General features: G+C 43.5%; 1 protein-coding gene and 1 long non-coding RNA gene across 22 annotated transcripts in view; one reads left to right on the forward strand and one right to left on the reverse strand.

Annotated features, from left to right (window-relative positions):
- Positions 1-5,294: 5,294 nt before the first annotated feature.
- On the reverse strand, positions 5,295-17,720 carry LOC133249481 (uncharacterized). Its single transcript, XR_009736977.1, has 3 exons — positions 16,949-17,720; positions 6,262-6,306; positions 5,295-5,348 (listed from the first exon to the last, which is right to left on the reverse strand). It is a non-coding gene; the product is annotated as an uncharacterized LOC133249481 (long non-coding RNA).
- Positions 15,964-25,260, forward strand: part of LIMCH1 (LIM and calponin homology domains 1) — a 351,821-nt gene continuing 342,524 nt past the window's right edge. For 20 of the 21 annotated variants that reach the window (XM_061419994.1, XM_061419997.1, XM_061420000.1 and 17 more), the window contains exon 1: positions 16,176-16,365. In XM_061419994.1, the coding sequence (XP_061275978.1) occupies positions 16,270-16,365 (96 nt within the window). In that variant the 5' untranslated portion in view covers positions 16,176-16,269. Of the gene's footprint in view, positions 16,366-25,260 lie in introns of all 21 variants that reach the window. The other variant, XM_061420003.1, reaches the window with a different exon arrangement.

Consider the following 25,260-nt stretch of genomic DNA (forward strand, 5'->3'; position numbering starts at 1 on the left):
TAATAATTTATTATAATTTACTTAATAACTCTACTTTTATTGGATATGTCACAATTATTCACTATCCCATGCAACACTGAAATGAGTCTTCTTTATGCACTGAGTGCCTGTCCAGTGATTTCCTTACAATGGTTCCGTGGTGCTAAAATGGGTATGTCAACAGTGTTTATATTGGTTTTACTCTCTCACCAGGGAGAATGTCTGTCCCCTACAATCTGACAAAAGTAACTATCAATCTATTTAGCATTTGTCAATCTGATAGGCAAAGCAAGTGGAATTTTATTATAATATGTATTTCTGTGATTATTACTGATTTCTAAAAAATGTTATGACCCTCGTTTCTCAGTTCAGGTGTGCAGAAGGCACTGCTTCTTTATTTCTCTGTGCTCAGCCTATTTTCTCAGTCTCTGGGGCCTCATTCCACCGGGCAGATGGGAACTTAGTCCACACACTTTTCCTTGGGATCACAGTTGAACTCCAGGAGACTAACTGTGAAGATGTTAGGTATGAGTACTGGCGTGAGTTTTGGGGGTATCCAGCTGACTGGATGGAGAAGGCGATGGCACCCCACTCCAGTACTCTTGCCTGGAAAATCCCATGGATGGAGGAGCCTGGTAGGCTGCAGTCCATGGGGTCGCTAAGAGTCGGACACAACTGAGCGACTTCACTTTCACTTTTCACTTTCATGCATTGGAGAAGGAAATGGCAACCCACTCCAGTGTTCTTGCCTGGAGAATCCCAGGGACTAGGGAGCCTGGTGGGCTGCCATCTATGGGGTCGCACAGAGTCGGACACGACTGAAGCGACTTAGCAGCAGCAGCAGCAGCTGACTGGGGATGCCACTTCTCTCTAGTATCTGTTGGGATGAGATTGCTATATTTTTACTTAGTCTTTGGTCATCAGTCCCTATGGATCAGACAAAAAGATATCAAGGTGTCCCTTACTCCCATGCAGGAGGAGATTTCAGTTCTGACACCCCACTCTGCCATTTCTGAGGCCCCCTTTGGGACACAGGCATTGTGCTGCCCTGTGACAAACTGGCGTGTGAGAGGGATCATGAGGCTGTTGGAGGCTCCACCTGCCTGCCTAGTCACACCACCACTTCCCTGAAGCCGTCAGTATGGAACTCTGAGCTGTTGAGATGCTGGGAAGGAAGGGGAAAGGGAGGAAGTAAAATGCCCATTTAAAAACACCTGCTAGACAGAGCGAGACATCATATGCTATCCCTTATATGGGGAATCTAAAAAGAAATGAAACAAATTAACTTATTTATAAAACAGAAACAGACTCACAGACTTAGAGAAAGAACTTTTGGTTACCAGGGGGAGAAAGATGAGGGAAGGGATAGTTAGGGAGTTTGAGATGGACATGTATGCACTGCTATATTTAAAATGGATAATCAATAAGAACCTAATGTACAGCTCAGGGAACTCTGCTTAATGTTGTGTGGCAACCTGGATGGGAGGGGAGTTTGAGGGAGAATAGGCACATGACTAAGTATGGCTGAGTCCCTTTATTGTCCATCGGAAACTCTCACAACATTATTAATTGCCTATACTCCAATATAAAATAAAAAACATTTAAAAAACACCTGGTAATATTTCAGAGTGTTATCCATTTACGTTATTGGCCATTTGTACTCATCCTTTTGTGAAATGCCTCTTCTTATTCTTTGCTCAGGCCAGTTCCTCTCAACTTTCCCAAAGCACCATACTCTCATGTACTTCCAAGTCTCTTCGTGCATACTTTTTCTTCTGGCTATTCCTTGTTTCAGTGATATGCATTATCATAGGTCTTTCTATTTCCCTCTAAGAAACATATATTATGCTATATGTTTAACATACATGTACACATGTTTAACATGTATGTACACTGTACATATGCTATATGTTTAACATACACTGTTAAACTTATATGCTGTATGTTTAACATACACTGTTAAACTTATATGCTGTATGTTTAACATATAATAATAAATAACATTTATTATTGCATATTTATTTGTTTGTGGGCAGTGTAGGCAATGTGCTTAGTCGCTCAGTCATGTCTGACTCTTTGTGACCCCCTGAACTGCAGCCTGCCAGGCTCTTCTGTCCATGGGGATTCTCCAGACAGGAACACTGGAGTGGGCTGCCATGCCCTTCTCCAGGAGTGTAGGCAATGAAACCTGCTAAAACAATGATGCTTCTCTTTGAAATTCTATATTCCTAGAAGAAAAGGATTGTGTCACAGAATTTTTTTTTCCATTCTGAACATATTCTAAAAACAGATTTAGAAATACAGGAATAATTGAAACTCTTGGTGAATACACTTACCTAAAATGAGGATAAATAAACCATAGTGGTTTAATGTGCAGACTCTAGAATCAGAAAGAACTGAGTGAAGCTGGAATTTATTATCTATTAGCTGTTATGACTTTGGCAAATTATTGATCCTTCTAAACCTCAGTTCTCGCATCTGTAAAACACAACATTATGATGACTCTGTATGGAGTTGCTATAAAGTACAGTGATGCCACTTAGTAAGCAAACAACAAATACAGCTGATTTTTACTAATAACCATTCTTTGGTAGAGAACAGTCTTCTGCTTGATATTGATGGGCAGCATTGCAAACTATTTAAATCAAGTAATTTCTGCTAGAGAATTAAGCTAGAGAAGCAAACAAAAGGGACTGATATCATTGATGAGTGAAAAGGATTGATTATTCGATACCCTGCGTGTTCTTGTTTAGTCACTGAGTCATGTCTGACTCTTTCTGACCCATGGACTGTAGCCTGCCAGGTTCCTCTGTCCACGGAATTTCCCAGGCAAGAATGCTGGAATGGTTGCCATTTCCTTCTTCAGGGGATCTTCCCAATACAGGGACCTTCTGGATCCAGGGATCGAACCTGGGTATCCTGCATTGACAGGCAGATTTTTTATCACTGACCCTCCAGGGAAGCCCATGCTACGTGTTAGGCTGATAAAAATACTGTATTCTGTGAACCAGTACATGATGGGTTAGGAAGTGAGCACTACATGAATTTAAGGCAGGACTTGTGAATGCAAATGTCGTAGAGGCCACACAGCTACTACCAATGAATGAAGCAGGCAAGTGTGAAAGGGGAGGAGTGACAGGGACTGTGGCAAGTGGGAGAGCCACGCCCCTCCCAGGGGCAGCCATTACTGCGCTTTGGCTTTGACCATGCAGGAATGCAGAGTCAGCCACATCTTATAAGTTTTTAAAAGAGAAGTTGGAAATCCAGAGCACTTTTTTTTTCCCCTCTCATGGGTCTCCCTAATTTCTAGAATTTGGCAACTAATTCAAGCATTGTTTTAAAACACTGTGTGGGCCAAAAAACCATGTCTGCAGGCCAGAGCTGAATCACTGGTCACCAGTCTGTAACCTTTGATTTGAGATATCATCAACATTTTTAAGAAACACATAGGAATGTGGCAATTTTAGAGTTTAAAGGGATGAAAAATCATGACACAAACTTGGTCCAATGTAAAGTGAACTCTTTAATGTCCCATCTAGTCAATTGGTATTAAACATAGGTTAATTTTAAAATAAAACCTCATACAGTATATTTTAACTCCTTTCATCCTTTAGCGAACGCTGCACGGAGGTTCAGCTGGATCTGTTTTCAATCTTGACCTCCTGTTGGAACAGCCCAGGGAGTTCCTAAGTAAACTTCATTCTCCTAACAGGCCTCTGCATGATATTAGCTAGAGAAAGCCCTGTAGCTCAACAGGCAGATGGCAGTAAGAAATTAACTTGAACTTCAGCAAGGCTGCGGTTTCCATGGGAACAGAGGAAGCAGCCATACTGCCTGGCATTTGAGCTGAATAGGAAACAGGCTCCCCATCAGCACAGTTTTAGAAAGGACTGTACTATTCTACCATTCTCTGCAGAGATGTTTAGTATTCCCTCCTAAAGTGCTTTAACTTTAGTTAGTAACAGGATTATAAATGATACTCAGGTACATGCTTAAATACACTTAAGTGTCTGTGAGTATCAGATCTGAGAAAGACAGTATAAGGATTTAACTGCTGAAATCTGAAAACCATTAAAAGCGTTGGCATTCTCCAGCACAAAAACTATATTCTTTGCTAAGTGAGCCCATCACAAGCAGAAATCACTGTTTCCATCTTCATTTCCTATAAAGAATAGATGTTCAAATCAATGTGATTTTTCTGTCAATGTTTTCTTTTAGGGACACAAGATATCATTAATACATATTTTGTCTGAACTTCCAGGCACTCAATTAATATGTGAGGAATAAGTAACTCTGGAGAGTACTATGCATTTTGGAATTAATGACTGAAGAGAGTTCATTTCACTTCTGTCTGTCTCACATCCAGAAGTGGATTAACTGGGAGGCTGAGGGAGTTTAAGCTTTGTGTTCCCTCTTTCACATTGGCCTCTTCCAAGACCCTGAGATGAGCCTTCAGAATGTTTACATGGTCATATATTTTTGTAACATTTATAAAAGAGATCTTAACTGCAATAGTTAGGGCTTGTGTCACTTTCCACGGAGACTTCCACTCCATTGAGTGCTAAGGAAATGGCTGCAGGTATTTGGGGATCTGGGTAAAGAGCAGTTGAGTTGGGGGTACACTAAATATGGATTTAGTGGGATATGTTTATGTGGGTGGGCAGTTGTTCTGGTATAGGGACAACTTCCAGTAATATTTCTGCTGCCCACTCTGCCAATCACTCAGCATCGTGATACAAAGGGATTGAGAGAGAGATGACACGTCCCGTGGTGCCTGGCACCCTGGGATGTGGGTGTAGGGGAGAAACAAGATGGAAACAGAGCTAGGAGTTGGTCTGTGGAAAATTCTTTCCATCATCAGACTCATAAAGTTATAGATGGAGGATTTGGTTCTCAATGACTTCTAGGCAAACTGGATGTTCTAACCTATCAGAAGTAGTTTTGCTAATGCAGCATATACAATTATAAGCACACTGTACATTTTTTTAGAGTTATTATTTTTTATTTTTGGCTGTGCTGGGTCTTTGTTGCTGTGTGGGCTTTATCTGGTTGCAGCAAGTGGGGCTACTCTCTGCTTGCGGTGCTCAGGCTTCTCATTGCCATGCCTTCTCCTGTGGAGCATGGGCTCTAGGGTGCATGGGCTTCAGTAGTTCGGCTTGTGGGCTTTAGAGCACAGGCTCAGTAGTTGTGGCTCTTGGGCTTAGTTGCTCCCTGCCATGTGGGGTTTTTCTGGATCGGGGATCAAACTCATGACTCCTGCGTTGGCAGATGGATTCTTTACCACTGAGCCACTTGGGAAGCCCCTACATGGTACATTTTTCTTCTTCTTCTTTTTTTTTTTTGAGAACAGAGACTTCCACACCTTTATTCTTTAAAAAAAAAAAAAACTTTTTATTTTGTATTGGGGTATAACTGATTAACAATGTTGTGATAATTTCAGGTGAGCAGTGAAGGGACTCTGCCATACATATACATGTATCTATTTCCCCCCAAACTCCCATCCCATCCAGGCCGCCCCATAACATTGAGAAGAGTTCCATGTGTTATATAGTAGGTCCTTTTTGGTTATCATTTCAATTATAGCATTACCAGAATCTCTATGATTAAAATTTCCAGCTGAATTAACATGAAATACTGATGACAAATGTAATATAAAACTCAATATATAGCTACCACAGGAATGTTGATGGGAAAATTGTTAATAAGAACTGTCAATTGGAAGAGTATTTAAGTCATTTTATTTTTAAAGGCAAAATTTACAGAATAGAATGCACAAGTCTGAAGTGTTTACCTCATTCACTTCTGTTTAGGTAACTTTATAACCACCACCCATGAAGATGCAAAACATTTCCATCACCCCAAAAGAAAAATTTAATTTCTAATATATTCATGTTTAAGACATTAATATAGCTACAAACAAGAATATTTTGCTAAAAGAAAGCAATGTGCAACACAAGTAAACTCTTAGTGATAAAATTATCTTTACTAAAATTAAAAATTCTATACAAAGATGAGAAAAATGGTAGGAAGTCACCCAGAACATCAGTCACAAAGACAAAGAGATGGAAAATACAAGAGAAAAGATGAGACATGGAGGACCACTAAGAGAAACAACTCCAACAAAAGTCCTCGAAGAAGAAAATGGAAGGGAAGAAACTTTAAAAGAAATGAGGAAGTTTAGATTAGAAGGATGTCATGACCCCAGATTTTGGAGAGTTATCCAGTACCCAGAAAATCAACAGTTCAGAAGTGCTAGGTCACTAGCACCTTTTTTTTACTCACATTTCTCTTATGACATCCCCTTAGAATTTTGTGAAACAAGTGCACCTGAAAAATTAAAAAAGAATATGTTAGAAAAGTATTTGACTTCACTATGGATTGGTTTAAACTATTTGTCCTAGATAACATTTATCCATTGCCATTCATTCATTTACTCAGCACTCACTTGATACTAAGCCACAACAGTGCCAGTTTCAAAGAGCTGATTCCTACAATACATCTAACCACAGGACAACATTATATATGTAGAGCTATGCAGAGGTATAAAGAAGCAGCTATTTCAGTGTTTTTCCATCATTATTAAATAATGTATTTTTAAAAGAAATATACTACTTTATCCTGGACACATTATACTTTCTGGATCTGATGATTCACATACTTCATTACTTCTATAGGATTCTAGCCATTCTCTTTTGGCTCTCCTCCATTCTGTTCTTCTAGGAACTGTTTTATGGAATATTCATATTCTCTTAGCACCTTTTCCTATTTTCCTACGTTTCGTTCCGTATAATTTCTAAAGATTCTTCTTCTACACTTTTTTTTTTTTTTTGGCTAAGCTGCCTCGAGGCATGTGGGATTTAGTTCCCCAACCAGGGACTGAATCTGTGTCCCCTGCATTCGAAGCACAGAGTCTAAACTGCTGGACCACCAGGGAATTCCCCTAAAGATCCATATTCTAGTTCACAAATTCTCTTTTCACTGTGTCTCATCTGTACTGTAACACATCTTTTGAGTTTTACATTTACAACTTTATTTTTCTGGTTGTTCTGGGGAGCCTAATCAGTTCTTTGTTGAGTCTCTTGAGTTTTGTTTAGATTGCATGGTTTTTGCATGCATTTTGTACTTTTAGATGGTAAGCTCCATTTCAGCAGAGTTTGTCTGGGGGATCCTGTGAGCCTTGGAAGGAGGGCATATCTTCTGGAAGGATTTTACATTTGCATCTTCTAGGTACCCAAAAGGTCCTGGACCTAATTCTAAGTTAATTTCTAAGCATGGGAGGTCACAGATCATGTGTAAGTTGTCCAAAAAGTGGATCAGGTCTTTGTTTACACATTCTCAGGGGAGGTTCACCCACCTCCCACCCAGAGGCGAGGTCAAGACAAAGGAGCTTCCTTATTGTCTCCTTCTATGGCGATGGTGATAGTGGAATATTTTCTGGTCTGTATTTCCTCTGCAGGAGTATTTCACGTGTGTGTGTGTGTATGTGAGAATGTGTGTGTTGCTACTCAGTTTCATTTTTTTTTTTTTTTTTTACATAGCATAGATCCAGGGCCTGGAAATATAGGAGTAAAACCCCAGCCCTAGGATTCTGAGTCTAGCAACCCACTAGACTAGTCTAGCAACCGCTGGAAACCACAGTTACTAGGTCTCTCCACAGAACAGTTGAGAGCTAATTCACAAGCTCACTGCTCTAGTTTTCTGCTTCTTCTCCATTTTGCATTCCTGAGAACTTCTTTTGAGCTCAACCATTCATGTAAAAAATTAAAAAAATATTTTGTGTGGCATTTATATGAGTTTTGTAATGAGCGAGAAAGTTAGCCTGTCATAATCTGAAAAATTAAAATTGTTATTCACATTATTTTAAAATGGCTTTCAAAATCAAACTATGATGAATTTGGACTATTTTTCAAAACCCTTTACAAAGATTCTCATATCTATTTTGTTACATTGAGAATCACTACATTATGGGAACACAGAAGAAGAGATGACTAGTTTTTGACGTGGTGGCTAAGAAAGTCATCAAAAAGGTGACACTTAAGTCAGATCTTGGAGGATGAGATGTTTAGTACATTTATTTACCATCAACCATAGTTCAATTCACAATGAAATTTAGTTAGTCTTTGTCCAATTGATTGATCATATTATATACATTAATAAGGATAGGAAATGGCAACCCACTCCAGTATACTTGCATGGAGGATCCCATGGACAGAGGAGTCTGGCAGGCTACAGTCCATAGGGTTGCAAAGAGTTGAATATGGCTGAAGTGACTGAGTATGCAAATGCGCTTATATTTATAGGTATATTTTTTAATACATAGTATTATCAAAGCTATTATTAACCCCTGGTTACTAAGTGCTAAGCAAAGAAACAGATGCTTTATCAAGAAAACTGAGACTCCAGGAAGTGAAATAGCATTTTCACCTACATAACATGTGGCATCTATGAAATGTGCCCTTCAGGGAGCTAAACTGACCAAGGGCCCCAGTTGCTGTGCTCTGAAGTCCACCGCCATATTAGCATTCAACAGCACGTCCCACTGGGCTGCCCCCAGCCAATTACTAAATTCAGCAGGGATACAGCAGGGACTCTAAGGCAGGCTTGTTCTGGGGCACCCATGACTCTTTTGGAAGCTGACTTTGGTTCATGAATCTTCCAATGGCCTCGCTGAAAGGCAGCTATGACAATTCTTCTACCTGACCTTCCTTTCCCTCTCTTCTCTCAGGTCAGACTTGTACTGTGCTCTGACTGCTTTTCTATCATTTTCTCTCACAGTCATTTCCCTAATAAAATTCTTGTACTTTTAATTCCATCTTAGTGTCTGCTTCTCAGAAGACCCAGACTGTCATACTAAGGTCAGCCTCAAAACCCATGCTCTTACAAAGAATAACTAAAAATGCATTAAGTATCTAAATGTAAGAATGACGACTATAAAACTATTAGGAGAAAACACAGGCATAAATCTTTGTGACCTTGGATTAGGCAATGCTTCTTAGATATGACACTAAAAGCACAAACAACCAAAGAGAAAAAATAGATGCATTGGCCTTTGTCAAAATTTAAAAAAATTTTGTGCTTTCAAGGACAGCTTCAAGAAAGTGAAATATTAACACACAGAATGGAAGAAAATATTTGCAAATCATATGGCTAATAAGGGGCTCCTACTTAAAATATATAAGGAGCTCATAACTCAATAGTAAAAAGAGAAATGACTCAATTTACAAAAGGACAAAGATCTGAATAGACATTTCTTCTGAGAAGATGTCCAAATGGCCATTATGTACAAGAAAAGATGCTTAACATCATTAGTCATCAGTTCAGTTGAGTCACTCAGTCGTGTCCAACTTTTCGAGACCCCATGAATCACAGCATGCCAGACCCCATGAATCACAGCATGCCAGGCCTCCCTGTCTATCACCAACTCCTGGAGTTCACTCAAACTCACATTCATCGAGTCGGTGATGCCATCCAGCCATCTCATCCTCTGTCGTCCCCTTCTCCTCCTGCCCTCAATCCCTCCCAGCATCAGGCTCTTGTCCAATGAGTCAGCTCTTCACATGAGGTGGCCAAAGCACAGGAGTTTCAGCTTCAGCATCAGTCCTTCCAAAGAACACTGAAGACTGATCTCCTTCAGAATGGACTGGTTGGATCTCCTTGCAGTCCGAGGGACTCTCAAGAGTCTTCTCCAACACCACAGTTCAAAAGCATCAATCTTCGGCACTCAGCTTTCTTCACAGTCCAACACTCACATCCATACATGACCACTGGAAAAACCATAGCCTTGACTAGATGGACCTTTGTTGGCAAAGTAATGTCTCTGCTTTTTAATATGCTATCTAGGTTGGTCATAACTTTCCTTCCAAGGCGTAAGCGTCTTTTAATTTCATGGCTGCTATCACCATCTGCAGTGATTTTGGAGCCCCAAAAATAAAGTCTGACACTGTTTCCACTGTTTCCCCATCTATTTCCCATGAAGTGATGGGACCGGATGCCATGATCTTCGTTTTCTGAATGTTGAGCTTTAAGCCAACTCTTTCACTCTCCTTTTTCACTTTCATCAAGAAGCTTTCAATTCCTCTTCACTTTCTGCCATAAGGGTGGTGTCATCTGCATATCTGAGGTTATTGATATTTCTCCCCGCACTCTTGATTCCAGCTTGTGCTTCTTCCAGTCCAGCATTTCTCATGATGTACTCCAAATAGAAGTTAAATAAGCAGGGTGACAATATACAGCCTTGATGTACTCCTTTTCCTATTTGGAGCCAGTCTGTTGTTCCATGTCCAGTTCTAACTGTTGCTTCCTGACCTGCATACAGATTGTAGGTCAGGTGGTCTGGATTCCCATCTCTTTCAGAAAATTGTCCACAGTTTATTGTGATCCACACAGTCAAAGGCTTTGGCATAGTCAATAAAGCAGAAATAGATGTTTTTCTGGAATTCTCTTGCTTTTTCCATGATCCAGCGGATGTTGGCAATTTGATCTCTGGTTCCTCTGCCTTTTCTAAAACCAGCTTGAACATCTGGAAGTTCACGGTTCACGTATGGCTGAAGCCTAGCTTGGAGAATTTTGAGCATTACTTTACTAGTGTGTGAGATGAGTGCAATTGTGTGGTAGTTTGAGCATTCTTTGGCATTGCCTTGCTTTGGGATTGGAATGAAAACTGACCTTTTCCAGTCCTGTGGCCACTGCTGAGTTTTCCAAATTTGTTGGCATATTGAGTGCAGCACTTTCACAGCATCATCTTCCAGGATTTGCAATAGCTCAACTGGAATTCCATCACCTCCACTAGCTTTGTTCATAGTGATGCTTTCTAAGGCCCACTTGACTTCACATTCCAGGATGTCTGGCTCTAGGTGAGTGATTACACCATCATGATTATCTTGGTCGTGATTTAGTCATCAGGGAAATGCAAATTAAAACCACAGTGAGATACCACTTCACATCATTTAGAGTCTCTGTAATCAAAAAGTTGGAAAATGAAAAGTGTTAGCAAGGAGGTAGAAAAAGTGCAACCCTTTTTTACACTTCTGGTGGGAATGTAAAATGGTGTAGCTACTTTGGAAAACAGTCAGTAGTTTACCAAAAAGTTTAAACACAGAGTTATCAAATAACCCAGCAATTCTGCTTCCTGGCGTATGCCCAAGAGAAATGAAAACATATGTCCACACAAAAACTTGTACATGAATGTTTATAGAAGCATTATTAATAATAACCAAAACATGGAAACAACCCAAGGGCCTATCAACTGATGAATGGATATACAAAATATGGTATAGCCATACAATGGCGTAGTATTAGGTTGGTGCAAAAGTAATTGCAGTTTTGCATTGTTGAACTTTGCCGTTTGACATTGTAATACCTTCTTGACTAAATGTGATTATGTTATACATAATTTTAATGTGCATTTCTTGCATTATGGACTTCCTTTGTGGCTCAGGTGGTAAAGAATCCACTTGCAGTGTGAAAGACCTGAGTTTGATCCCTGAGAAGATCCCTTGGGAAGATCCCCTGGAGAAGGGAAAGGCCACCCACTCCAGTATTCTGGCCTGGAGAATTCCATGGACTGTATAGTCCATGGGGTCCCAAAGAGTCAGACACGACTGAGCAACTTTCACTTTCTTGCATTATGTTTTTTTTTTTTTTTTGCTAATGACATTACTTGCTGTTTATTTTATATTTATTTTAGACTATGGAGAGGATGTTAGACAAAAAGCGAATTTGAGTAATCTTTTTATTCAATTTCCAAATAGGTCATAAAGCAGCAGATACAACTTGCAACATCAACAACGCATTTGGCCCAGCAACTGCTAACAAGCAGTGGTTCCAGAAGTCTTGCCAAGGAGGTGAGAGCCTTGAAGATGAGGAGTGCAGTGGTCAGCCATGGGAAGTTGACAATGACCAATTAATTGAGCTGATCATCCAAGCTGATCCTCTTGCAACTACATGAAAAGTTGTCGAAGAACTCAACATTGACCATTCCATGGTTGTTCGGCATTTGAGGTAAACTGGAAAGGTGAAAAAGCTTGATAAGTGGGTGCCTCATGAGCTGACTGCAAATCAAAAAAAATCACAGTTTTGAAGTGTCGTCTTCTCTTATTCTATGCAACAACAACAAACCATTTCATCATTAGATTGTGAAGTGTGACAAAAAGTGTATTTTATACAACTAGTGACCACCAGCTTAGCGGTTGGACCAAGAAGAAGCTCCAAAGCACTTCCCAAAGCCGAACTTGCACCAAAAAAAGGTCAAGGTCGCTGGTGGTCTAGTACCCATCTGATCCTCTACAGCTTTCTGAATCCTGGCGAAACCATTACATCTGAGACGTATGCTCAGCAAATTGAAAAGATACACCAAAAACTGCAATGCTTGCAGCCAGCATTGGTCAACAGAAAGAGCTCTATTCTTTTCCGTGACAACGACTAACCACATGTCGCACAACCAATGCTTCGAAAGTTGAACCAATTGGGCAATGAAGTTTTGCCTCGTCTGCCATATTCACCTGGCTTCTTGTTAACTGACTATTACTACTTCAAGCATCTCAGCAACTTTTTGCAGGGAAAATGCTTCCACAACCAACAGGAGGCAGAAAATGCTTTCCAAGAGTTCCTGGAATCCTGAAACACGAACTTTTTATGGTACGGGAATAAAACAACTTATTTCTTGTTGGCAAAAATGTGTCGATTGTAATCATTCCCATTTTGATTAATAAAGATGTGTTTTAGCCTAGTTATAATGATTTAAAATTCATGGTCTGAAACCCCAACTACTTTTTCATCAACCTAATATTTGTCCGTATAAAGGAATGAAGTACTGATACATGCTGCCACATGGATGAACCCTGAAAACATTCTGCCAAGTGAAAGAAGCCACACATAGAGGACCACATAATGTATGATTCCATTTATTTGAAATTTCCAAAATAATCTATATTATAGGGACAGAAAGTGGATTAGTGGTTGCCATGTCTTGGGAACATGGGAGGTTAGGGATATGACTGCTAAAGGGTATGCAGTTTCTTTTTGGAGGGATTAAAATGCTCCAAAATTAATGTGGTGATGGTTGCACAACTCTGTGAATATACCTAAAAAACATTGAACTATACACTCTAAGTGGGTGGATTGTATGTGAATGATACTTTAAGAAATCTGTTCCCCCATCAAAATCCATGCTCTTCAAATACCTTATATCCCTAATTTGGCATTTATTATACAGTATATTTTCTTACAGTTTTTTTTTCTGATCAAATGTTGCTTCACATCCCCAAAATAGTGGCAATGATTTCTGAATTGTAGGGTTTCTTCCAGATTAGTTTTCTTCATTATATTTTTCAGATTTTTTTTTTTGACTGGAACATATTACTTTTATATATGAAAAATAGACTATACAGAAATGAAATCCCTTTGTGGATTCATTTGATGCTAGTACAATCTCTTACACATAATAGGTGCTTAGCAATGATTTTTAAGTATTATTGATGATGGAACTAGGTTTGAATTCTATTATAGTTTTAAGTCCTTAAAGTCCTTTGGTAACTTATGTGACTTTGTTTTTGGTAATAGAGTTCAGGAAAAACAAATGTTACTTTGTGATTATAAACCTTAAAAGACTTAAAAAGTATTTGCACTGAAAGAAAAAAAAAATATGCTTTAGTTTGAATACCAATTGTGATAGCAGATACTTCAGACATATGGTGGGTTTACTCCTAATGCTTGTTTTCCATGGATTCAGCTACGTCATTTGGGTCATCGGGCTTTCCCAACTCCTAGTCACTCCATGCAGTGGCAACTGCCTAAAGGGGCATTTCGTAGAAATGTGCTGGATCATTTTCTCAATTATTCACTTCACCATGTTTCTTCATGGAGACAAGGTCACCTTCTGACTGTATTTTACTAACCCTTTTCCTCTGCTTGCCATCTTCACTCTTTTTTATAATTTCTCCTCCCTCTCATTCTTTCTGGTTAGCTGGCTTGTGCTGAGCACTAATTACATGCCAGGCACGGTTTTGGTTCTTTCACATTCAGAACTCCTGTTTGCTCCTCACAATGATTTGCTGAAATGTTGCCATGTCAACCTCATTTGAGATGAGGAAACTGAGGCACGTATTGTAAGCGGCAGAGCCTGGACTGGGACTGGTAAGGCGGCTTGGTGTGCAGTTAAGAGTAGATCTGGCGCCAGGCTGTCTGGGCTTGAATCAGGGCTTCACTGCTCACCAGCTGTGCGGCACCCCTCTCTGTCCCCTGTTTTTTTCCTAGGAATGGTAATAGTCTATCTCACAGGGTTGGAATAGGGAATGAATTAGTCAATTATTTGTAATGCACTTAAAACAGTGCCTGGCACAATTCAAGCACCATATAAGTGTTCTAAAAGTAAATAAACTGAAGCCTGTCTGACTCCAAAGCCAGTAACAGTGGAATTTCAGGCCTGCTTTTTTGTTTCATCCCCCTATTACAACAGCAGAATTGGACAAAGATGAAACTTGGGACTCTGAACAGGGAAGACACTTAGCTGCTGAGACACCCATGGACTTCTTGCTCTGTCCACTGTGGTCTGACACCCTGCTTCTCACCCGTCTCTCCCATGCTGTTTTTTCCACCTGATTCTTTCCTCAACACACTCCAGTCACACTGTCTTCTGTAGGCCTATGACCTCCACCAAACTTATTTCTATCTGAAGGCCTTTGCACCTATCTGGAAATGTTTTTCCAGTTTTTTGCATGGCTAACATCTTTCTCATTCATGTCACCTCATCATGTCATCTTGACAGAAAAACTTTCCTTGGTCATCAGTCGGGTTCTCTTGCATAACAGAAGGCATGCTCAAATAAAGGTGGCTGAGAAGAGTTTATTGAGACCATCAGGGACTTCCCTGGTGGTCCAGTGGCTAAGACTTCGTGCTCCAAATGCAAGGGGCCAGGGTTTCATCCCTGGTCAGGGAACTAGATCCCATATACTGCAACTAAAGAGCTCACATGACCCCAACCAAGAAGATCGAAGATCTTGCCTGCTGGAACTAAGACCCCCACTCAGCTAAATAAGTAAAAGAGACAATTATCAGGGAGCGGGCAGGCCAGACACCAGAATGAAATGGGGAGTGGGCCTGGGGAAGTGCGGTGCAACAAGAGGAGACAGGGGACTGTCAGAGAACTCAAGGAGGGGCCCCAGCCTTGCAACCTTCCTCAGAGTGGAGCAGAGCAGCCAATCCCCTAGCCTTCTGCAGTAAGAGGTACCTAAAACATCCCCACGGCCCTCTCCTCCAGCCTGCTGACCTCCTGCCCTCCCTCCCATTATCAGAGCCTGGACCCACAGGTCAGCCTCCCAGGTGAAGGTGGAGAGGCAATCTGAAGTTAGCAATATCCTCTTCCCAGGTCATAGTTTATCTTCTCCTATCTGTTTAGCATGTATTACTCTCCACCATTATCTTCTTTTTTATCCAATTTCCTGTAGAATGTAATTATTTTGAGCGCCAAGACTTCTCAGTTCTTCCTCTCCCCACCTCTCCCCTCCCTTCCCTTCTCTTTTTTCATCTTTGTGGTCCCGACACATAGTAGGTGCACAATAAAGATGAGTTAAATCAATCAACACAGGTAGCTCGCCTAGAGAGACAAAGGTTTATAAAGGGTCGTTTATCTTCTTTATCTTACAGAAAGATCAGGCGACTGAACATCCCTGGCACGAGGTCAGAGGGCTGCCCCTCTTTCCCCCCACTTCCGTAGCTAGGGTTGGCGCGGGGTGCGGCAGGTGCGGGCGGCCACTGCCCGGCTGCGGCAGCGCGGGCTCCCCCGGGGACGCGTGCGCCGCGCTGCCCGCGCGTCTGCCAGGTGCCGCCCGACTTGCTGGCCCCTCCGCAGCCGGCGGGGCGCGGGGACGTGCGGGGCGGCTGGCCGAATCTCTCTCCGGGTCGCGTTGCGGGCAGGGGAGGGAGATACTCAGCGCTCACTCTCGGTTATTTTTAGTCGGTGGCTGACACCCCCGCCCGGGAGGGGGTGGTGCGGAGCCCGCAGAGGTGGGGGTGGGGTGGGGTGGAGAGGGAGCTCCCAGCACCCGGGCGCTCGCTCTCGCGGGGACACACAGCGCGGCCGAGCCGGGCGGCGCGGGGAACAGCTGCGGCGGCGTGGTCGGCGGCAGCGCGGCGCTCCTCCGGGACCTGCGCCGCGCGGGGGCGGGGCGGGCCGGGGAGGAGAGCGGGCGGGCGGGAAGGGGCGGGGAGCGCGCTCCTGCGGCGGCGGCGGCGGCGGCGGCGGCCGTCCTCATCCCGGCGGCCCGGCGCTCGAGTGGACGCGGGGCTTCGCAAATGGCTTGTCCCGTTCTCGGTCTGGAAGCCCTCCAGCCCCTGCAGCCCGAGCCGCCCCCCGAGCCCGCCTTCTCCGAGGCGCAGAAGTGGATCGAGGTAGGTACCCCGCGGCGGGCGGGCGGGCGGCCTGGTATGGGCAGCCCGGAGCCGCCGACCCGCACACGCCAGGACGACAGGTCTGGTCTCGCCTCCCCCACCCCTCGCTTTCTTTTGCCGGCTGCTCCCGGTCAGCCGGCAGGGCCTCAAGCGAGCTGCGACCCCCGGACGCTTTGGCGCTGGAGTCTCGGGCGAGGGTGGGCGCGTAGGGAGGACACTGCGGTCTAGCTGTGCGTGTCGGGGGCGGGAAGCGGTGCCCTGCGCTTCCATCCCTCCTGCCCGCCAGTCGCGCAAATCTCAGCTCCTGCCGCTTCCAGGCGCTGCCCGGGGAAGCGCAGTGAGAGCAGAAGCGCCGCAGAGGCGCGGCAGGCGGGAGCCCCCGGAGTCCTTGTGGACGTCGCATTTCGGGAGTCCTGCTCCGCGTCCTACATCCGCCCCGAGCCCCCCTCCCCGTTCTTCCGGAGCGGAGTTGTTAATGTCTCACGGAATCGCACACCCACCGGAGCCTCTGGTTGTATTCCTGGCACCGGGTCAGGTGTGAGGCTGGCACAGCACAGAGGGCCCGGGAGCCTGCAAGACCCACCTGCGAATGCACCATTTGCATAGACGTTGCCCATTCATTGGCAGTCCCCTCTCCATCCCAGAGGTGCCGGTTCCTGGCCCCGTTGGCATATTTCACTTCTTAAATGTCTCGGTGGCAGGCCAGGGAAATCACTGGAGCTCTCGGCTGGCTCAGTCCAGGAAGCGCTCGCTGGGCGATCCTGATTCTCGATGTCTATCTGTAGACGCAGCTTGGTGGCCCCGCGCTCCCGAAATGCCGTGTCTGCGGGGCTTAGGACGCTTGGAGGGCGCGAGGGGGTAAAGGTGACCCCCTATGATCTATGCAGTGAGCCTCTGTTTCGGCAGGCAGCCTTTCTTGAAGCTTAGTGGGAGGCTAATTTGACCCTGTTTTCCTCAGGGACGGGCAGCTCACCCTCCCTGGTAGTTCAAAGGAAGAACTGTACCGCTAAGTCATGATCCGGTAATGGTGAAGCCTGTTATTACTCAAACGGTCACTTAGAGACACCCCCCCTGTGGCACGCACGTCTCGATACTGTTGTACAAATTGAAATCTGCTGAACTGCCTGGGGAAACCACTTAATGCTGCTCTAATGCCCCAGCTAGAGGCCTGCACCTTACCAGGTTAACCTGCTTCAAGGAAGCAAGAGTGTTAGGCAGAGTTTGCTGCTGCAGCTGCTAAGTCGCTTCGGTCAGAGTTTAGAAAGACCTATTTAAAAATAGGGTTAAAACAAACCAACAAAAACAGAAGAATAAACTCAAAGCTCTGTTGCTATAAGCCCCAATCATGTCTCTCATAATTTGATGGCTCATGACCAGATGAGAAAAAGACTGTGACTTTTGTCTGTGATATGTGGCTGGCACGGCTTGGCCTGTGACAGGTGCTTTCTCTGTGCTTCACACTTGGATTCATAGGACATGCAGGAAGCATTTGTAGTCACGGGCTTGGCTGAGAGTTGGAGAATTGTGTTTTTCTTGTTCTTGAACTTTAAAATTCTCAGGAGAGATTTTTGATGTGGATGGTGATGAAGGGAAGGATAAGAGCAGAACACTTTACAGTACTTGAAGGCAAGTGGTTTATGCCCAGTTTCCTTAATTGTAACACGGATGTACTGTACTTGAAAAAAAAATGTATTTTGGTATAGTTACACACAGGAGAGTGTATACTTCTTAAGTGCACACCTCCGTGAATTTTGACCTAGGTATATAGTAGTACTATGCTGTTGTTTAGTTGCTCAGTCATGTCCATCTCTTTGCAACCCCATGGACTCTAGCCCACCAGGCTCCTCTGTCCATGGGATTTCCCAGGCAGGAATACTGGAGTGGGTTGTCATTTCCTTCTCCAGGAAATCTTCCTGACCCAGGGATCGAACCTGCGCTGCATCGGCAGGTGGATTCTTTTTTTTTTTTTTTTAAAGAGTACTATTTATTATTTTTTTTAAATTTTATTTTATTTTTAAACTTTACAATATTGTATTAGTTTTGCCAAATATTCTTTACCACCGAGCCACCAGGGAAGCCCATATAGTACTATAGCCCCTCACCTAGGTCATGATCTAAAACATTTTCCGTCCAGGTCACAGTCTGTTTTTAAGTGGTGGTATATTTCAAGCTAAATATTATGCAGTGCAGAATATCTGCTTTTGTCCTGGTTCCATAGATTTTTTAAAAAGAAGGGCTTCCTTAAGAAAGCTGAGCCCCATTGGGCCCTATAGACAGTTGGGCATTGTTCTTGATGCTTTACCAGATCTACCAACTCAAGAATGTGAAAGCCACAGCAGGCAGTGCGTGGCTTTAGGATGAAGCAGCCGTGGCTCTGTGCATGTGCATTATTGAAGTGGCCTATCTCCTTTCAATCGCGGAGTTGGGTTTCAAGGAAAGGAGAGCTTCCCCTCCCAGGCTGTGTAAAAAGGTGTTTGCTCCAGAGAGGTAGAGACCGCCCTTCTTCCTTGCCGGAGGTTCCTCTTTAAATGTAAATGCCCTGTCTGCAAAGCGGGGGGAACCCAGCGGCAGTAACAGATGGTTCTGCGCCCAGTTGCCCAGTGAACAAAGATTCCTCAGCTAATATAGCAATAATGTAGTACTTAGTGTGAGCTGAATTCCCAGGGGGACTGTTATCTCGAGACAATTGCATCTCCTTTAGGGGCCCCATTGTCTTTGGCAACACCCTCATTGGTAGGGCTTTGTTTTTCACTTTTGTTCAGCTGGTGATTAAGTTTCCCACAGGCTTTTTTTTTTTCTTTTGAGTAGTCAGGAATTTCACCTTTTCAAAAAAATGTTCCCTTGGGTGTAGCAGGTTAATAAACTTTGCAGCTTGTCTCTTCTCTTCAGTCCCTGGTCTTCCTTAAGTCAAGGATTGGCTTGAAAACTGTTCATTCTTAATAAAGGCTCAGGGAACAAGCTCCAGGAGATAACTTGTTAGTGAGGAATTTCTCGGCCTGCAGCCTTGGCTATTTGAGGGCTGTGTTACTGGGCAGGAAACGGTGGCCTGGGAACCATGCCCCAACCTCACCCCACCCCTAGCCTTGGCTGGCAAAGGTGAAGGCCTCGATGGAGGTCATAGGCCCGGGGGAGGGGTGGGGTGGGGTGGGGGTGGGGTGGGGTGGGGGTGGGGTGGTGGGAAGTGGGAATAGTTCCCTAACACTTCCAGTGACTTTTTATAGCTGTCGGAGCAGGCTACGTGTCTTAATGTGGCAATGGGGAGACTCCTGAAGGAAACAGCAAACTTCAAGCATTAACTCTGGCTACCAGCAGGCAGGGGTCTAAATTCCTTGCACATTCCTTTTCTAGCAGAGCGTCCTAAGCAAAGCGGCAGCAAATGCAGCACAGTGGTCAGAGGTCAGGCTCTGGGGCTGGGCAGCCTAGGTTAGCATCCTGGGTGTACTGCCTTCCAGCTGTGTGACATTGGACAAGGCTGTGTTTCCTCTCCTTTTGGTTCTAAATCGTTTCTTTGAAAGCTAGCTCTAGAAAAATAACAGAGATATTGTTGAAAGCGGCTGTAAAACAGGGATACTAATAATAGATTACCTATCTGAAAGGAGTGCTGTGAGAATGAAGTAAGTTAATAACATTTAAGATGCTTAGACTAGTACCCGGCTTTTAGGAAGTGCTGCATAAGTAAATGGCACCCCACTCCAGTACTCTTGCCTGGAAAATCCCACGGATGGAGGAGCCTGGTAGGCTGTAGTCCATGGGGTCGCTAAGAGTTGGACACGACTGAGTGACTTCCCTTTCACTTTTCACTTTCATGCATTGGAGAAGGAAATGGCAACCCACTCCAGTGTTCTTGCCTGGAGAATCCCAGGGACGGGGGAGCCTGGTGGGCTTCCGTCTATGAGGTCGCACAGAGTCGGACACGACTGAAGCGACTTAGCAGTAGCAGTAGCAGCATAAGTAAAAGTTATTATTATTATTGCCATGATATCACTACTGCTATTAATATCAGTACTATCATTACTATGAGAATACTACTACCATCACCACTGCTACCTTTATTAATGCTACTGTTATTGCTGTTACTGTTGTTCCTATTGTTAACAACAACTGCAATTGAGTTTGAAAGAAAATCTTCAGAACCCTGAGTTTTTAGTGTAAAAAATAGAGTTCAGTTATCTACCCATCTCATTCTATTGTCTTACCTTATGAACGCCAGATACCTGGTCTCAAAGTTAAGTAGGTGCTGTGTGTTATTCTAACTTGTGCTAAGAGAGATTGAGGCTTCAGAGGAGAACCAGTAACATCTACTGATAAGATGACCCTGATAGTCCAATGAGGCTTAGAAAGTTATTCCTCAGTATTATGTTGACTATTTAAGTTTAATGCCTTTAAAGTCTTTGTTATTAGACTCCAAGCAGGATGCTCAGTTTTCCTCCTCTTGAAGACAATCCAACGTTAAATCGTTATGCAAATGGCAGTTGTCTGAATAGTCATCTCCAGTATAGCAGTGTTTTGTTCATTGAAGTTGTGTCAGCGCCCTCTAGAAAAAGAATAAGTCCCCCATTTATTTTCCTTCCTGCTTCCTCACTTCTTTTTCCTCTTTCTCCCACTGCCCCCCACCCCCAACGCCCATGATGGTATTTGTTAAGTTACAGGGCTTTGTTAGCAGGTAGATGATTTGAATTTTCTTAGTTCCCCTCCTGACCTTTGCCTCTCTGCCCACAACAATATTTATCTGTTATAATCTGTAGTTATTCTCTGCAATGCCAGATACTTACTGGAGAAACAGATGTCGCTTCAACTTGGTTTCAGTTGTGATCTGGAGCAAGTTGCCAGGCAATTTAAGGAGGGGTAATTTCAACCCAACTCAGCCTTACTTCTTAACTTGAGATGTTTCTGGACTCCTTTAACTTTAATCATGACATGCCTGTGGGGCTTGGTGCTGAATATAATCTCATTTGTGACCTAATCCATATTTCACGTAAGTAGGAACTAGGGCTGAAAGGGATCAGTTCTTCATTTTGGGTCATTTCCCCCTGCTGATACAGAATTGTTTTCTAATTCAACTGGGACCTGATTTTGAAGATTAAAAGCACTGAGGGTACCTTAGCTCTCCAAGACTGAAAACTGTTGTGTTGTTTGGCAGTGGGAGAATTTATGTGTAGCCTTTGAGAGAATGTAGCATTTGGTAGCCAGTAACATGACATTGGGGTCGCTAAGAGTCGGACACAACTGAGCGACTTCACTTTCACTTTTCACTTTCATGCATTGGAAAAGGAAATGGCAACCCACTCCAGTGTTCTTGCCTGGAGAATCTCAGGGACGGAGGAGCCTGGTGGGCTGCCGTCTATGGGGTCACACAGAGTCGGACACGACTGAAGCGACTTAGCAGCTTAGCAGCAGCAGCAACATGACATTTGGGATGTGATGACCAATGAACATATGTCACAAGTTATACAGTGCTTCTAATTCTCCTTCTCTGTTGGGACTTGATGACTCTTACATCCTTTTACTACAACAAAGATTTAACATGGCATATGGTTCTCTACTTGGCCCGGAGAGCTAGGTAAGAGGAAGGAAAACTTTTCTGGCTAGATCAGGAAAAGAGTAGTGGTTGGAATAGATATGGAAATGAGAGCAGGCAGCATCATTGTCACAATGACATTTAAATAGTCTGGCCTGTTTGTATACAAGGGCTGCTATGACACAGTGCTGTCACATGGCAGGAGAACAGTGAGGTCCCACAGATTTGGGGAAAGGGGAAGTGGAGTGGGAGGCGGAGCTGGCTTTTCTGGCCCCAGCATCTCCCTGGAAACCAAGTTTGTATCAGGCAAGTTCCGAATGAGCAGACTGAGCTCTGGCCACCAAGAAGGGGTAGGATGGGGCCTGTGTCCCCAGGAACTGGTTCTCTGGGCCCGCGGCTCTCTACTGATGTATGACAATGGAACCATGATGCAGACATCTGGCCAGTGATTCTGTGGCAGTCAGTGCCAGGTGGGGCCAGGCAGCCCCTGGAAATTGGCCTGGCAGCTTCTCTTTTTGCTTTGGACTATTCTGAAACTTAAAAATGTCATAGCTAGGGCTAACATGATAATGATGGTGGTGAAACCGATGCTCATGATGATAAAAGTTGATATTTTTTGAGTGCTTACTCTATGTCAGGGACAGGGTAAAAAAGTCAAGGTAGGCATTAGTCTCTTCTAAGTAAGTACTGTTATTATCCCCACTTAAAGGTGAGAAAATATCTTGCCCAAAGTAACAAGTAAGTGGCAAACTAGAACTTTAATTGAAGCATCTTTTTTTAATATCTACAAGTATATGCACCCAGATACCCAAAATCTGCAGTTGAAGACATTGAGGCTTCCAGGAATTGCCTTGTCTTGCCTAGGTTCACCTCTTCAGGAAGTTCTGGTTAGAGTTAGGATTCAAAACTCAGGCTGTCTGACATTGTAGTCCTTATTCTCTTTCTAAAATATTTTTTAATTGAAATATGGTTGATTTACAATGTTGTGTTTCAGTTGTACAGTAACATGTTTCAGTTATACATATGCATGTTCTTTTTTTACATTCTCTTCTATTATTGGTTATTACAAGATATTGAGTATAGTTGCCTGTGCTGTACAGGTCCTTGTTGGTTATCTAGTTTATATATAGCAGTGTATATATTTTAATCCCAAACTCCTAGTTTACCCTTCTCTCCCACTTTGATAACCGTAAGTTTGTTTTCTGTGTCTGTGAGTCTATTTCTGTTTAGTAAATAATTTCATTTGTATCCTTTCTTTCAGTTCAGTTCAGTTCAGTCGCTCAGTCGTGTCCAACTCTTTGTGACCCCATGAATCGCAGCATGCAAGGCCTCCCTGTCCATCACCAACTCCTGGAGTTTACCTAAACTCATGTCCATCAAGTCGGTGATGTCATCCAAGCATCTCATCCTCTGTCATCCCCTTCTCCTCCTGCCCCTAATCCCTCCCAGCATCAGGGTCTTTTTCAATGAGTCAACTCTTCACATGAGGTGGCCAAAGTATTGGAGTTTCAACATCAGTCCTTCCAATGAACACCCAGGACTGGTCTCCTTTAGGATGCACTGGTTGGATCTCCTTGCAGTCCAAGGGATTCTCAAGCATCTTCTCCAACACCACAGTTCTAAAGCTTAGATTCTACATATCAGTGATATATGGTATATGTCTTATTTGGCTTACTTCACTTAGTATGATAATTTCTAGGTCCGTCCATGTTGCTAAAAGTGGCATTATTTCATTCTTTTTATGACTGACTAATAGTCCACCATGTGTATGTATATATAAGTATGTGTGTGTATACATATATACATACATATGCACACATATTATTTGTCTTCTCTATCGATGGACACTTAGGCTGTTTCCATGTCTTGCCTGTTATAAATAGTACTGCTGTGAACACTGGGGATGCACGTATCTTTTCAAATATGTTTTTCTCTAGGTAGATGCCCAGGAGTGGGATTGTAGGCTCATATCCTTTATATTGCTTTCTACGTTTAGGACCATGTGTGAAAATTCCTGTAAGGACTGAGTTTCCTGTTCCTCTGACTGTGCAGAGGTCCTCCCACCCCTGTTATTTTTTTTTTTTTTTTTGAGTCATGATGTGGATTTCAGAAACTGCAGCTCCCTAGTTTGCTTATCTTCATTGTTCACACCTTTCCACTACCAGGACTGAGGGGCTGTCCTTGCTGGCTCGGACCTTATGTTGGGTGAAGGAGGGGGTGGGAAACCAAGTCGGTGGTGCTACCACAGCCCTCGGGCAAAAGGAATCAGGCTCCATGCCTTTGCTGGCTGCCTTCAACCTCACTTTGCTAAGGTGGAAAGGGGCGTTGGAATTGTCTGCAGTGCACGGCTGCTAGACTCTGGTTTCTGTCTCCTGTTGTTACAGCCTCCAGGCACTCCATTGAACTTTTATTAGGGCAAGTGGCTAATAGGTAAGTGATGTATTTAAATTCTTTTTTTAAAGCTTGCTGATTCATTAACATGTGATTTCTTAAGAGGATAGATATTCTAGAATAGACTTATTGGAAAAGACCTGATGCTGGGGAAGATTGAGAGCAAGAAGAGAAGGGGGCGACAGGGGATGAGATGGTTGGATGGCACCACTGACTCGATGGAAATGAGTTTGAGCAAACTCTGGGAGATGGTGAAGGAGGGGGAAGCCTGGTGTGCTGCAGTCCCTGGGGTTGCAGAGAGTCGGACACGACTGAGTGACTGAACAGTAACATGATGTTAGGGACCATGGCTGTCTTGTTACGGTTTTTACCTCCAATGGCTGTTCCATCTGGCGATGAATGCATAGTCCATGTGTGCTTTAGCGTATTCTAATGGAGCAGGTGAGCAGGTGCATTATTCCATACTTTCCCTTCCCCAGAGAGTTGGAGTAAAGACCTGATACCCATGGGATCTGTTCTGTGCTCCAAATACGGGCACAAAGGGCTCTCTCTTCACCGTGCTGATGTGTTGAAGCACCATTGGCGTGTCTGTCTGAGGCTTTACCAGGCTCCTTCACTCTCACCTGAGAGTTCTTCCATCTGGACAGGAGCTCACCTGGGAGCAGTTTTGTTGTTGAGTTCAGCCAACAGGCAGGAGCTTCCAAGAGAGGAGCGTGGCAACCTCTCCTGCAGCTGTCCCAGACAATTCTCAAGAACTGAAGGGTCTGACTAAGCAGTTCTGTGACTTCTGGGCGTCTTGGCTTGTCACCTACATTCCATTTTAACCCAGGTCATTTTGGCCTTTATTTTCCTGATTAAGGACTGGATCACTTAACAGTGGTTGATTTTTGACTAAACTACTCTCATTGGACCTAGATTTTTTTTTTTTTCAAGGTCAGTTCACTCTTTTGTGATTTAGAAAACCATGCAATACAATTTATAGTACT

This window comes from Bos javanicus, chromosome 6 (assembly GCF_032452875.1).
Source record: "Bos javanicus breed banteng chromosome 6, ARS-OSU_banteng_1.0, whole genome shotgun sequence".
NCBI classification, from domain to species: Eukaryota; Metazoa; Chordata; class Mammalia; order Artiodactyla; family Bovidae; genus Bos; species Bos javanicus.